Genomic DNA, 12,254 nt, shown 5'->3' on the forward strand with positions numbered 1-12,254 from the left:
TTCAGTGACGTGCCCGTCGTGAAAATGGATGATGTCCAGCCAGAGCCCACCTACTTTTCTTGACATTCAGAACGATGTCTCCAACTTTTGTTTGCTCTCTAATCAATGAATTTCTTTTTTTCCCGCTCACTCTCTCTCTCTCTCAATGGAATTTCAAGCGTGCATTTCTCAACGTTTCAAGTTTGATATTGTTTATCCAGCTGAGAATTCATTAAGACCAGCAGAGGAGTCTCATTTGCAAGTGACCTGGGCCACATATGACAAAAGGAAAAGAATGAAGCACAGCAACAAAGCAACGAGAAATCTCTGCGCATTTTTCAGTTTTTATCTTCCATTTTTTTATAATGACCACGTTTCTGAACATGTTGCAGGAGGTAGTATAGTGTGCACTGACGTGATGCGTTCTTACTTAGACTCATTCGGTGTGTTACTCTGCATGATCAAGTTCAGGTTAACAATAGCACTCTGAAGGTGCACTGGTCCACCTCTTGATTTCACCCTCCTGATATATCGATCTACCTCCAATAGCTCTCTATGTTTTCCAATCGTGTCTCTCGGACAGATGTACCTCTGTTTGGTACATCTTTCTTTGGATGCGACCTTTGTTTTGTGTACACGCCACGAGTGTGTAAACGATCCCCTGGTTTTTTTTCCCCTGCAACAGTGACCACTTCAGAACCCGTGGCCACCAGCGCCGCCACCACCATCACCGTCGAGACGATGACAATTCAGCAATCTGATTCCAAGTCCACAACCATGGAGTCTGGGGTCACCCAAGCCTCAACAACCGAATCTACAGTCAGCGAAACTGCAGAGGCCAGTACAGAATCCACGACCATCGCGGACCCGCCACCATACAGCGGTAAGACAGGTCTATTATGATCACAGTAACTCTTCATCCTTTTTCTACTGGCACGCTTGAGCAGATCCAGCAGCAAGCCCTTCATGGTACGGGTAGTTTGACCATGATCAAACCGTGATACGCTGGCCTAACAAGACTTCTCAATCTACCTAGGGGCCAAACAAGACCAAAGGGCAGGGGCTAATGACAAATTAATTGCTCGTCAAGAAGGTGACCAACGTCGCATCACCGTGTCAACTGTGCGTTCATGGTACTGTTAAACCTCTACACTGGATGTCATGCTGTTGTTTCTACACTGGAAACAACAGCATGACATCTTCTTTACGCAACGATGGTCTGGTTTGGCATGGCCCTGGCATGGCTCCAATGTTGCGAGTGGAACAGGAATTTCTGTACCGCGAACGATTCCCAGGCGCACAAACCTCAGACAATGCCACGTATCTCTGCCGGTTTGCTTGTGCAATATCGAGCCGTGGTGCCTTTTAGCAATTTGGCACAAAAAGGGGGCTGTTTGGCAGAAAGCACAAAGTAAATGCCAGGCTGCTTTTAATTAACATGCCGTGTGTGTTTGTGAGTCTTTTGCGTGCGTGTGCATGCTTATACTGCACATGTCCTTCTTGAATCCAGCACCTGCCAAGGTTAAATACATTTTATGCTGAGTTGTGAGAAACTTTTCCGATGCCAAAACCAGTGCAAGTGCAATTATGAGGTTTTTTTTTTGTCACGCTATTCATTATACATTTTTATATATTTTTCATACCATGTTAAAAAAATGGACACAATAATGTCCCGGATACAAAAGAAGAACGAAATGCTGTTGAAACTATTCATATCTGTCGATAAATATATACAGATTTTTTTATCTTTTAACATGCACACTTTTCTTCAATACTGAAAAAAAAATAGTGTGTGCCGTTACAAACGAGCCATTCTAAAGCGTGTCTCACTGATGGAATCCTTCGATTCGAGTTCATTCACAAAGTCGTCCGGTGGTTGCCAAGCGGCCTAAGCACCTCTCTTTTCTTTTGGCCACATCACGAGCGTTTAAGAGAACGCTTTGGGCCAGGCCAGTGTGCCCGGACAGTGAACTTTATTGTTCTCACCTTGGTTCCGGATATTCCCGGGAAGTTGTGATTGTTCGAAACGACCCTGAGTGCGCGCACGCCGCTTTGTTGACTTGATCGGGGAACGCTTGTTGTTGTCCCACTGCCACTGTCCTTGTCTCTCTCTCTCTCTTCCCTTAATTCCTCACCAGTGATGTTGTACGGTTACGGTGAGAGCGTTAAAGCTGCCAAGAGGCACTGTGTTGCACTGTTTAAGCACTAATACACTGGTCCCTCGGTTAACGACATTAATTGGTTCAACGAAAACCATCGTTAGTTGAAATTATCATTCATCGAAACTAGGAAATGCATGTTAAAGTGCTTAATTTGTTCCAAGACGATCAGAAGTTGACCTTTTTCGCCCTAAAAACAAAGTGTGTACTATTTAAACACGAAATTGTAATACATAAACGTCATGAGAACATGTTAAAGCATTAATATAAACATGTATAAATAATGAATAGAGCATAAAAAGGTGGAGACATAGAACAGAAAATAAACATTCTTACCTACGGCTCTCAAAACGCCTCGTAAAAGGGCGTCGCTGATTGTCTGAGGTCTGCCGAGTTCACGTGGGAGCGCTCCGATTGGCCGTAATTGGCGGCCGCGTGATATCGTAAACGCGTCGTTAATCGAAAATGTATCGTTAACAGGAAGAGTGGCACTCTATGGGAGGCGGATCGTTAATTGATGGCATCGTGAACCGAGGGACCACAGGAAATGTGAATACTTATCTGAACTTGAGATTTGATTGAGCACAGTGCTCAATCAAACGAGACATCTCTCTTCGATAAATATGCATACCTGTCAACCCCTTATCAGTGCCGATCTTATGACAGAGCAATTTAGACCTTATTGGTAACCCCGCACCATTATAAATCTCAATGTTCATCCTACAAAGTCCCATCACAACGGATAAATACAAACAAATGGGCATTTTTTTCCGTGCCCGTATTGAAACGGGAAAACCGTATGGGTTGACAGGTGTGAATGTGTTTCCAATTTTATAAAAAAATTACCAATGGCACCATGTAATGAGACGCATTGTTCATTCGGATATCCCATGGGGCAATGCCACCCTCCGTGTTAGAGACATCCCCACTGAAGCGTATGTCACAGAGATAACTCCGAGATCACTTCAAGTAACCTTTGGTGCACACAGCAGAGGGCAGCCCTTTCCCACCCGCTCTGTATATGAGTGTAATGTTTGTCACGTGATATTTATAAATCCCGGAGCCGGAATTTTTCCAAATTAATTGCAGGACCGAATTGAATGCCTCTGCAGTCAGCGGTGACCGGGTTGACACCATCAACTCACTCCACTTGAAAACTGCTTCAAACTGACATACACACATATACACACGCTGGAGAACGAAGCTTCATCGTGGGCAGCTGCTTGGATTCACAGCCCCGGGACATGAGCGGTGCCAACTCAGCGCGCTGACCTCTGCGCCACCCGGTCACGGGACTCGTTCTCGACTCACGACGTTTAGTTCCGCCCCTGCATCTCGGCGCCGCTTGCAGAGCCCTGGCCGCTCCGCGCGGTGACGGCCGGCCAATGCGTCGGGCTCTTCGCAAGGGTCAGGGAGACAACAAAAAACAGCGCCCGTGCGGGGTTTCTTTAGGCCGTTGGTGTCCGCACAGTGGATCGTTGAGATGACGGCGCGTCGCTGCGCGCTCTCGCGTGACCCCCATCCCCACCCACCACCCAGAAACGTCGGAGGCCCCGCAGAACACAGTGGCGCCCGCTGTCACGACTGTGCTGCAACCTGGCAAGGAGAACAGAGACGGGGCCAACTTGACACCGGAGGGGGGCTCAGCGTCGCCAGACACGGGTGAGGGCGGCGGCGGCGGCCCGCCGATTCGCGCTTTATCTGTTAAAAAAAAAAATGCATATTTTGAAAAAAAAAATGTGTTCGTTGCAAGTTCTCAAAAAATAACAAGTGCCACCGTTGCGTAAAAAAAAAAGTGGAGGAGGGCGAACACAATTTAGTCTTTCAGGCCCACCGCGGATCACGTTTTACCCGCGCGCGCGTGGGGAGTCGTGCGCGTGTACGAAGTGGGGGGGGGGGGGCATGGGGAGCATTGCGAGGGTGGTGGGGGGGGGGGGGTGTATCTACAGACCCCACGACGTACGGCGCCCTCCGGGGTTTGACGCGCGACGCCCGAGCCGTTCTGCGGTGGCGCCTGCGTCCCGCGTGACCACGGCTTCATTTGTCACTCAATGTTTTCCGCGATGCCGGTGGACCAGGAGTAGGCACGCGACTGTAGCTAATGGCCACCGCCATCGTGAGAGGTATACTGGGTGTGGTGCGCCGTGTGTGCATCGATATCCGAGTTGTGGACCTGGAGAGACCCGGCAGAAATGAATCCCTTGACGCGGGACTGTCGGTACAGACTGCAACACCTCTTGGGTTGAACCAATGCGCATATTTTTACGTTCTAGACAGAAAGTTTGAGTTCGTCATAGGCAGAGGAAACAAGGAGAGGTCTTGAGCGTGGACGTTGAGGGCAGTAGAGAAAGATGAGAGGGGAGAGCTGGGAGGGTGGGTGGACGAGGGCACATTGAGATGAGAGGGAAGAGGGTAGTTCACTCTCGATTCACTCTCTCATCTGTTTCGCCTCACCTACAGTGCTCAACTCAACCACCGTATTGCAGGTCACACGGTTCGACTTTGGAATTATCCCGTCAACAAGTTTATATAACCTTGCTCAATTCAAAGAAACCTTGTCGACTCGAATCTAATGCACCTTCAATCGTGCTGGTTGCTGCTGGCCTGTTTGGTATTTTGACATTCTGGCCCTGCGCTCACCAACAGTGATTTATTTATAATCATTACACGGCGCATTAGTTTTGTTTTCATCCCCCCATATTAAATCGCAGTCGAGCTGAGCCTCACTCGAGCGTGGCTTTGTTTTGACAAGCGGCAGCATCAGCGGCGGCACTCCCGAGTGCAAATCGGTGCCCACGTGTGCCTCTGCTGACGCCAAATCTTCTCCCCTGCCCCCCCCCCCCGCAACGCCCAACCCCATCCACGGCCACAGCCATGGAGAGCGAGAGCAGCTCCTCCAAGGTGGGCGGCATCGTGGCGGGGGTCATGGCGGCCGTTGTTGCCGCCGCTGCCGGTTACTTCGCCTACTACAAGAAAAAGTTCTGCTTCGAGCCGTCCGGTGAGGACTTCACATTGTTGCGCACAACTCGCTTATTGGTGCCTTTTTTGCGTTTAGTTTGTTGTCACCCCCCAGCTCCCCTCCTCCCCCCCCCCCGCCGCAACATCCTATTGGCATGGTTGGCCACGTACGGTGCGAAAAGAAGTTCAACGTATGTACGTACATGTGGCAATACTGGACTATATGTTCAGGAGCTCGAGGCCAATGTCGAGGTCTGCTTGCCACGATGAGAGGGCTTCAGTAGAGAGAAAGAGAGAGAGTTGGTGTACTTTTGCTATTCCTCCTCTAGACTACAGTGGTTTATTACACGGTCCACAGACTAGCATTGCTTATGCATGTCTAGTCTCTTGCACATGGAGCTTATGTACTTTTACGTACGGTGCGAAAGACGTTCAACATACATACAGTGAGGGAAAAAAGCATTTGATCCCCTGCTGAATTTGTACGTTTGCCCACTGACAAATAAATGATCAGTCTATAATTTTAATGATAGGTTCATTTGAACAGTGAGAGACAGAATAACAACAAAAAAATCCAGAAAAACGCATGTCAAAAATGTTATAAATTGATTTGCATTTTAATGAGGGAAATACGTATTTGACCCCTCTGCAAAAGATGACTTAGTACTTGGTGGCAAAACCCTTGTTGGCAATCACAGAGGTCAGATGTTTCTTGTGGTTGGCCACCAGGTTTCCACACATCTCAGGAGGGATTTTGTCAAACTCCTCTTTGCAGATCTACTCCAAGTCATTAAGGTTTCGAGGCTGACGTTTGGCAACTCGAACCTTCAGCTCCCTCCACAGATTTTCTATGGGATTAAGGTCTGGAGACTGGCTAGGCCACTCCAGGACCTTAATGTCCTTCTTCTTGAGCCACTCCTTTGTTGCCTTGGCCGTGTGTTTTGGCTCATTGTCATGCTGGAATACCCATCCTCGACCCATTTTCAATGCCCTCGCTGAGGGAAGGAGGTTCTCACCCAAGATTTGACAGTACAAGGCCCCGTCCATCGTCCCTTTGATGCGGTGAAGTTGTCCTGTCCCCTTAGCAGAAAAACACCCCCAAAGCATAATGTTTGCACCTCCATGTTTGACGGTGGGTATGGTGTTCTTGGGGTCATAGGCAGCATTCCTCCTCCTCCAAACACGGCAAGTTGAGTTGATGCCAAAGAGATCCATTTTGGTCTCATCTGACCACAACACTTTCAGCCAGTTGTCCTCTGAATCATTCAGATGTTCATTGGCAAACTTCAGATGGGCATGTATATGTGCTTTCTTGAGCAGAGGGACCTTGCGGGCGTTGCAGGATTTCAGTCCTTCACGGCGTCGTGTGTTACCAATTGTTTCCTTGGTGACTATGGTCCCAGCTGCCTTGAGATTATTGACAAGATCCTCCCGTATATTTCTGGGCTGATTCCTCACCGTTCTCATGATCATTGCAACTCCACGAGGTGAGATCTTGCATGGAGCTTCAGGCCGATGGAGATTGACAGCTCTTTTGTGTTTCTTCCATTTGCGAATAATCGCACCAACTGTTGTCACCTTCTCACCAAGCTGCTTGGCGATGGTCTTGTAGCCCATTCCAGCCTTGTGTAGGCCTACAATCTTGTCCCTGACATCCTTGGAGAGCTCTTTGGTCTTGGCCATGGTGGAGAGTTTGGAATCTGATTGATTGATTGCTTCTGTGGACAGGTGTCTTTTATACAGGTAACAAGCTGAGATTAGGAGCACTCCCTTTAAGAGTGTGCTCCTAATCTCAGCTCGTTACCTGTATAAAAGACATCTGGGAGCAAGAAATCTTTCTAATTGAGAGGGGGTCAAATACTTATTTCCCTCATTAAAATGCAAATCAATTTATACAGATTTTGACATGCGTTTTTCCGGATTTTGTTGTTGTTATTCTGTCTCTCACTGTTCAAATAAACCTACCATTAAAATTATAGACTGATAATTTCTTTGTCAGTGGGCAAACGTACAAAATCAGCAGGGGATCAAATACTCTTTTCCCTCACTGTACGTGCGTGTGTCACCAATCCAAGCATTGTCCAGGCTCAAATCTGTTTGGCTTCCGAGACCTGACGTGTCTCCGAGTGAATTGTACCACGCTTATGTCTCTACGCTTCCTGCCTTCGTCAACAAGCATTGGACCAGTGTGGTGAAGTATGGTCAAATAACCCCCCACTACCTAAACGGTGTGGGAAGGCCATTATTCAGCAGTTGACTGATGAGAGGGTTCTCCATAGGCATGTTTCTCATGCAAAACTTTAATTGGTCCACAGAGTTGTCCTCAGGAAGGTCTTGAATTGAGGCTGTTTTGGCAAAAAAGATTTACGAGAATATTTTTTTACATTCGGGAGGAAAATGAAATGTCCCAAAGAAAACAAAAACACGTTGCAGGATATCACTGCAAACTACACAGCGACAGGTCAGACCCCGTTTTTTTCTCAACTGCCGATCCTCGGCCACCTTCATAGCCCTGCAGCTTTGGAATTTCACATTGGACGTTCCTTCAAGGTTAGCCTGCAACTCTTAGAGAGAACGTGCACTGCTGGAAATGCAAAAGCAAAACAATTCGAATGAATCTCACGCTATTTTCACGGCATTTCCCATGACACACGTACACTCCTGTCCCATCGCTGTTGCAACGCCTAAATGCCAGAAGCTTCGAATTGTTTGGGACATGGCAGCCGGCCATTTAAAAGACACCCACTCTCACTTCCTCATCGCGAATAGCCGACTGGCGTGCGCCGTTTTACCTTTTGCACAACTCGGCCACGTCTATTGCCAGCTGGTTTGACTTTTTCCTTTGTACCAGTTACTTGATCACACATTGATGTCCCAGAGCACACGACAACGACACTCACCGCCACCCAGGCCGCTTTGCACGGCCGTGATGTCACTCTGTGCAGCCACCTGCCGGGCGTTAACCGTGGACCGCCGCACAACGTTTCAGCGGCGATTTGTCGTTATATTCTTTGAGTCTTTCGGTAAAATCACGTAGATAGGTTCAAAGAAAATAACTAAATAACAAAAAACTATGTCATCAGGAAAAGGGGTGATGACGACCGCTTGTGTTGCAATCGAAACATCGTAGTTTTTTATTTTGTTATTTTCTTTGAACCTATCTACGTGACTTTACCGAAAGACCCAAAGAATATGAATTCCTGCAGTCACGAAAGCTTTAAGTCAAGATATGTCGTTATTTTACAATTATACAGAACAAAAATGTGCAGGTTTTACGTTGGATGTCCCATGTACATCAGTTTTTTTAATTTTCCGAAGCATAAACTACGTGTAGCCTAATATTATCCATAATAGAGGTTTTTTGAGTTAGATCGCGTAAATATATGTGTCGTTAAAACCCGCCACCACCCGACACATTTAAAATCTGAGTACTCAGATCGTAAATGTTGTGGCTTGGCTCTCCAACACACCAGTGTGCTGTACTAGTGACGAATTGGCACGTTCTGTTTATGTGACAACCCTTACTAATTGGCTGTCGGGTGGTGGCGGGTTTTAATGACACATTTATATATTTACGCGATCTAACCCAAAAAAACTCTATTATGGAGCCTACTATACATTTAAGAACTGTAAATTGTTATTATATGTGTAGTGACTGACTCAGAGACACTAAGAGTAGGAGGCACTCTGTTTATGAAACGGCCTTAACAGTTCACACTGGGTAACTACGGCTTCAGGTCAGGACAGCTGGTAGACTGCCTCATTAGCGACGCCGAGATGGTGAAGACTGAGATGGCGGTGAAGACTCCAGCAGCAGCCCGATGGGGATCCCCCCCACTCCACACGACAGTCCCGAGGTCGCCTCCAGGGGCCGCTCTTATACTGCCAGCGTGGCCCGGCTCCGCCCCTGGCCACGCCCCCCCTTCTGGAACCTACTAGCGGGTTAAATTTTGATTTAAAGCTTTCGTCACTGCAGTGATTCATATTCTTGGTTCTTTCGGTAAAGTCACGTTGAAGGGAAACAATAAAATACTAGTGGGTTCTCGATGTGCCCCTTCCGTAACCTTTCCCTTACATCCCTCTCTGGTCTATCCCGTGGCCTGCTGTTAGTGAGGGCTGCTGCGAGCTGCAGATCCCATTCCCTGCCAGCAGATAGCGCTATGCTGCTATGTGACCGATTCTATGTCACTACATATGCGTCAATATAGAGCAGCGGTGTTCGGAGTGCGGTCCCCAGACCACCAGCGGTCCGCGATTGTCCTCCAGGCGGTCCGCAGGCTGTGATGGGCGCCGCAGTGCTATGGACAAATACTGACGAGTTTTTGAGTTGTATTTGCTTGTGCACCACTGCCGACGAAGTATCGCCAACCAAGAAGAACAACGCATCGCTCTGTGTGAAAAGGTCACATTTGTGAACGTCTATAGAAAATAACGATGGCACCACGCACAAACGTTGCACTCGTTGCTGCTGCGGTTCATTGGTCAAGGCGGGCAGGTGACGGTCGGATATGCGACGTTGTGCCTCAATGATCTCGTCAAGGAGGGTAAACCACCATCACGTGAACTCTTGCTCGCAGCAGCGGCTTTTGGCTGAGCCGTCGAACAAAGACGGTCACCGCATCGCGCACTTTCGGATGCGCTTCTGCGGCAGTCTGGAACGCTCTTTCTTCCGATATTAGGAAGCCACCTGGAGCTGTGCACTTTCAAATCGACATTGAAGACTCATTTCTTTAGAACTGCTTTTTGTGTTTAGTTTGTTGTCCTTCCCCCGCACCTCCGATTAGCACGGTCGGATACGTACGGTGCGAAAGAAGTTCAACATACACATATATACATACGTACCGTATGTGTAGTTTATCAATGAAAACGTCCATTGCAATCAATGCATCACTGCTGACCTAAAAAACACAATGATACAGTGTGTACGTCTATGAATTGTGTTTCTAACCTCCCGTTCTTCCCTGGCTCCACCCACACACCCCTTGCAGACAGCGAGGTTGGACAGTCCCACGGGGCCAAGGGCGCAGCCCAAAACGACCACCAAGGTTTGAACTTCTTTGTTGCCGCGGTTGGAATTTCCAATGGCCGGGGGAAAGCAAGGCAGGAAAGGAGTGGGAAGTGTGGAGTTGAGGGTTTACTCTGGGGGGAGGGAGGGACGGAGCGGGGGGGGGGTGTTGCACAGGCAACCATTTAGAAACGTGTTTAGATGATTTAGAGTATTTGGCTGATGTACATTTCCACATGATAAGCCACTGCGTTGAGCTGTCATTTGTGGCCAGGTCGCTTCTGAAAAAGAAGCTAATAGCTCAGTTGACTTTACCTGGTAAAATGAAAACAGTTGAGTTTTTTTGTGATGTGTTTACCTTTCTTATACTTTGTACTGCTATCGTGTTTTTGTATTGTTTGTTGTTGTAACCTTCTGACCCTCCCCTACTAGATATCTGTATTAAAAAGAGCTTTATTGCTCATTGGATTCCTCCAGTATAAATATGCCAATTCCGATTCTGCTATCACGTTGCAAATGCGAGTCGTGGCAAATGGAAGACCAAATATTTTTTCATGAACTCTTTTTTTTCATCACCGTGTGGGTGGCAACACCATAGCAGTGGCGCATTCGCCGTTTGTTGTTGAGATTCACGGTTAAAAAAAAAAACAGCTGCCGGCCTAGTCAATGCTGTGTGTGTATTAGCCGTAAAAACATACTACACGCCTTGACTTAAAGCGCTTGTGTTGCGATCGAAACGTCGTAGTTTTCGGTTATTTTATTTTATTTGAACCTATCTACGTGACTTTACCGAAAGACCCAAAGAATATACTACACACCGTCCGTTTCACAGCAGTGGACGTGAAAGATCCCGTGGCGTCCGTTCGCAAAAGTAGACGCTGCGTGCCAGTCACGCTCCAAATTTGCCAAATGTGAAATATTAAGTGCAAAGTTCTCAATTGGGATTATAGATAGCAATCATCGCCCCCTGCTGTCAACAAAGTGGCAGGCCCCTCCTGAGCCATGGGGTTCAGTGAGCCCTTACTGGGAAACAAGAGTAATGCAATTAAGTGATAATAAATCCATTGATGGAATGACATAGAATCGGTAATTGGGTTGGTTGAGCAAAGGGCTTAACGTGTACACCTGAGCCCAGTAAACCTGAACTTGTTTACCTGATCATGTATGCGTACAATATAAATTGCAATACCTCGTCATGCATGAAGGTGTTGTTTGGCACATTCTTAACATATACGGTCACGCCATAGATTAGAACGCTAGGTCGCTATAGAACTCTGCGTTGCCATGGGCAGCTGTGTGACTTTCCCACCAAAGCTGTTGCTATAATTTACCAAGCAATTTCATAACACCCCTCCCCCCTCCATGCAAGGTCTCTCTCTGAGAATTCCGCAAACCTCACAGATTATCTGTTCCCACCATCCAGGATGTTGCTTATCTCCTTGACTCCAGGCGATGAATGCTTTACAAACGCCAGCTCTTCAAAACAACCAGCTCGTCTCATATGTATGCAAATGAAAAACAGTGCATGTGTCAATTGGCTGAAGATTAAAAGCCAGGCCGCCTTTTGCCCTTGAGGGAAGGAGCTGTCATCAAGGTGCGCGCGGTAAATGCGTCGATGCATCCATGGGTGTGATCTTTCCCAAAGCTGTGTGTGTGTGTGTACCGAGTCCAGGCATATAGTGTCGCAGTTAGCGTGCTGCACTAAGACCTGGCGACCTGAGTTCGATTCCCGCTCACGGCCAACACCAGTGACGATTATCTGAACCGGTCCTGGGACTCCCCTAGGTCGACTCAGCCTCAAATGAATACCCGGTGCGGTGTGTAAAACATCGCCACTGGGGAGACAAAGGCGGTCGGGCGTGGTGCTGGCCACCCTCCCCCTTTGTGTACCGTTCCAGCCTTGATAGCTCTTCGCCAACAGCACTTGCCCCAACAGCCTGTTCAAAGCTATACGGGAGATATTTGCAATGTCGTTTCTGAGTGTTTCAGTATTTTGTGCGTGTCTGTAGCAACGTATTTGCGTGTCGTGGATAGATGATGGCTGATGGTGATGCACGGGTATTATTATGCACGCAGGCATAGAGTTGCAGGTACAACCTTGAATTATCCCGAGACCACATCCAGGGCAGCACGTTACTGTCAACATCAACAAC

General features: G+C 47.7%; 1 protein-coding gene across 2 annotated transcripts in view; it reads left to right on the plus strand.

Annotated features, from left to right (window-relative positions):
- Window positions 1-12,254, plus strand: part of LOC116942979 (uncharacterized) — a 32,982-nt gene that overhangs the window by 17,922 nt on the left and 2,806 nt on the right. For both annotated transcript variants that reach the window (XM_032955522.2, XM_032955523.2), the window contains exons 3-6: window positions 665-862; window positions 3,678-3,800; window positions 5,011-5,136; window positions 10,085-10,141. In XM_032955522.2, coding sequence (XP_032811413.1) covers window positions 665-862; window positions 3,678-3,800; window positions 5,011-5,136; window positions 10,085-10,141 — 504 coding nt within the window. The remainder of the gene's footprint in view (window positions 1-664; window positions 863-3,677; window positions 3,801-5,010; window positions 5,137-10,084; window positions 10,142-12,254) is intronic.

The sequence above is a fragment of the Petromyzon marinus genome, chromosome 16 (genome assembly GCF_048934315.1).
Source record: "Petromyzon marinus isolate PM22_M1 ecotype Great Lakes invasive population chromosome 16, UKy_Petmar_22M1.pri1.0, whole genome shotgun sequence".
Lineage (NCBI taxonomy): Eukaryota > Metazoa > Chordata > Hyperoartia > Petromyzontiformes > Petromyzontidae > Petromyzon > Petromyzon marinus.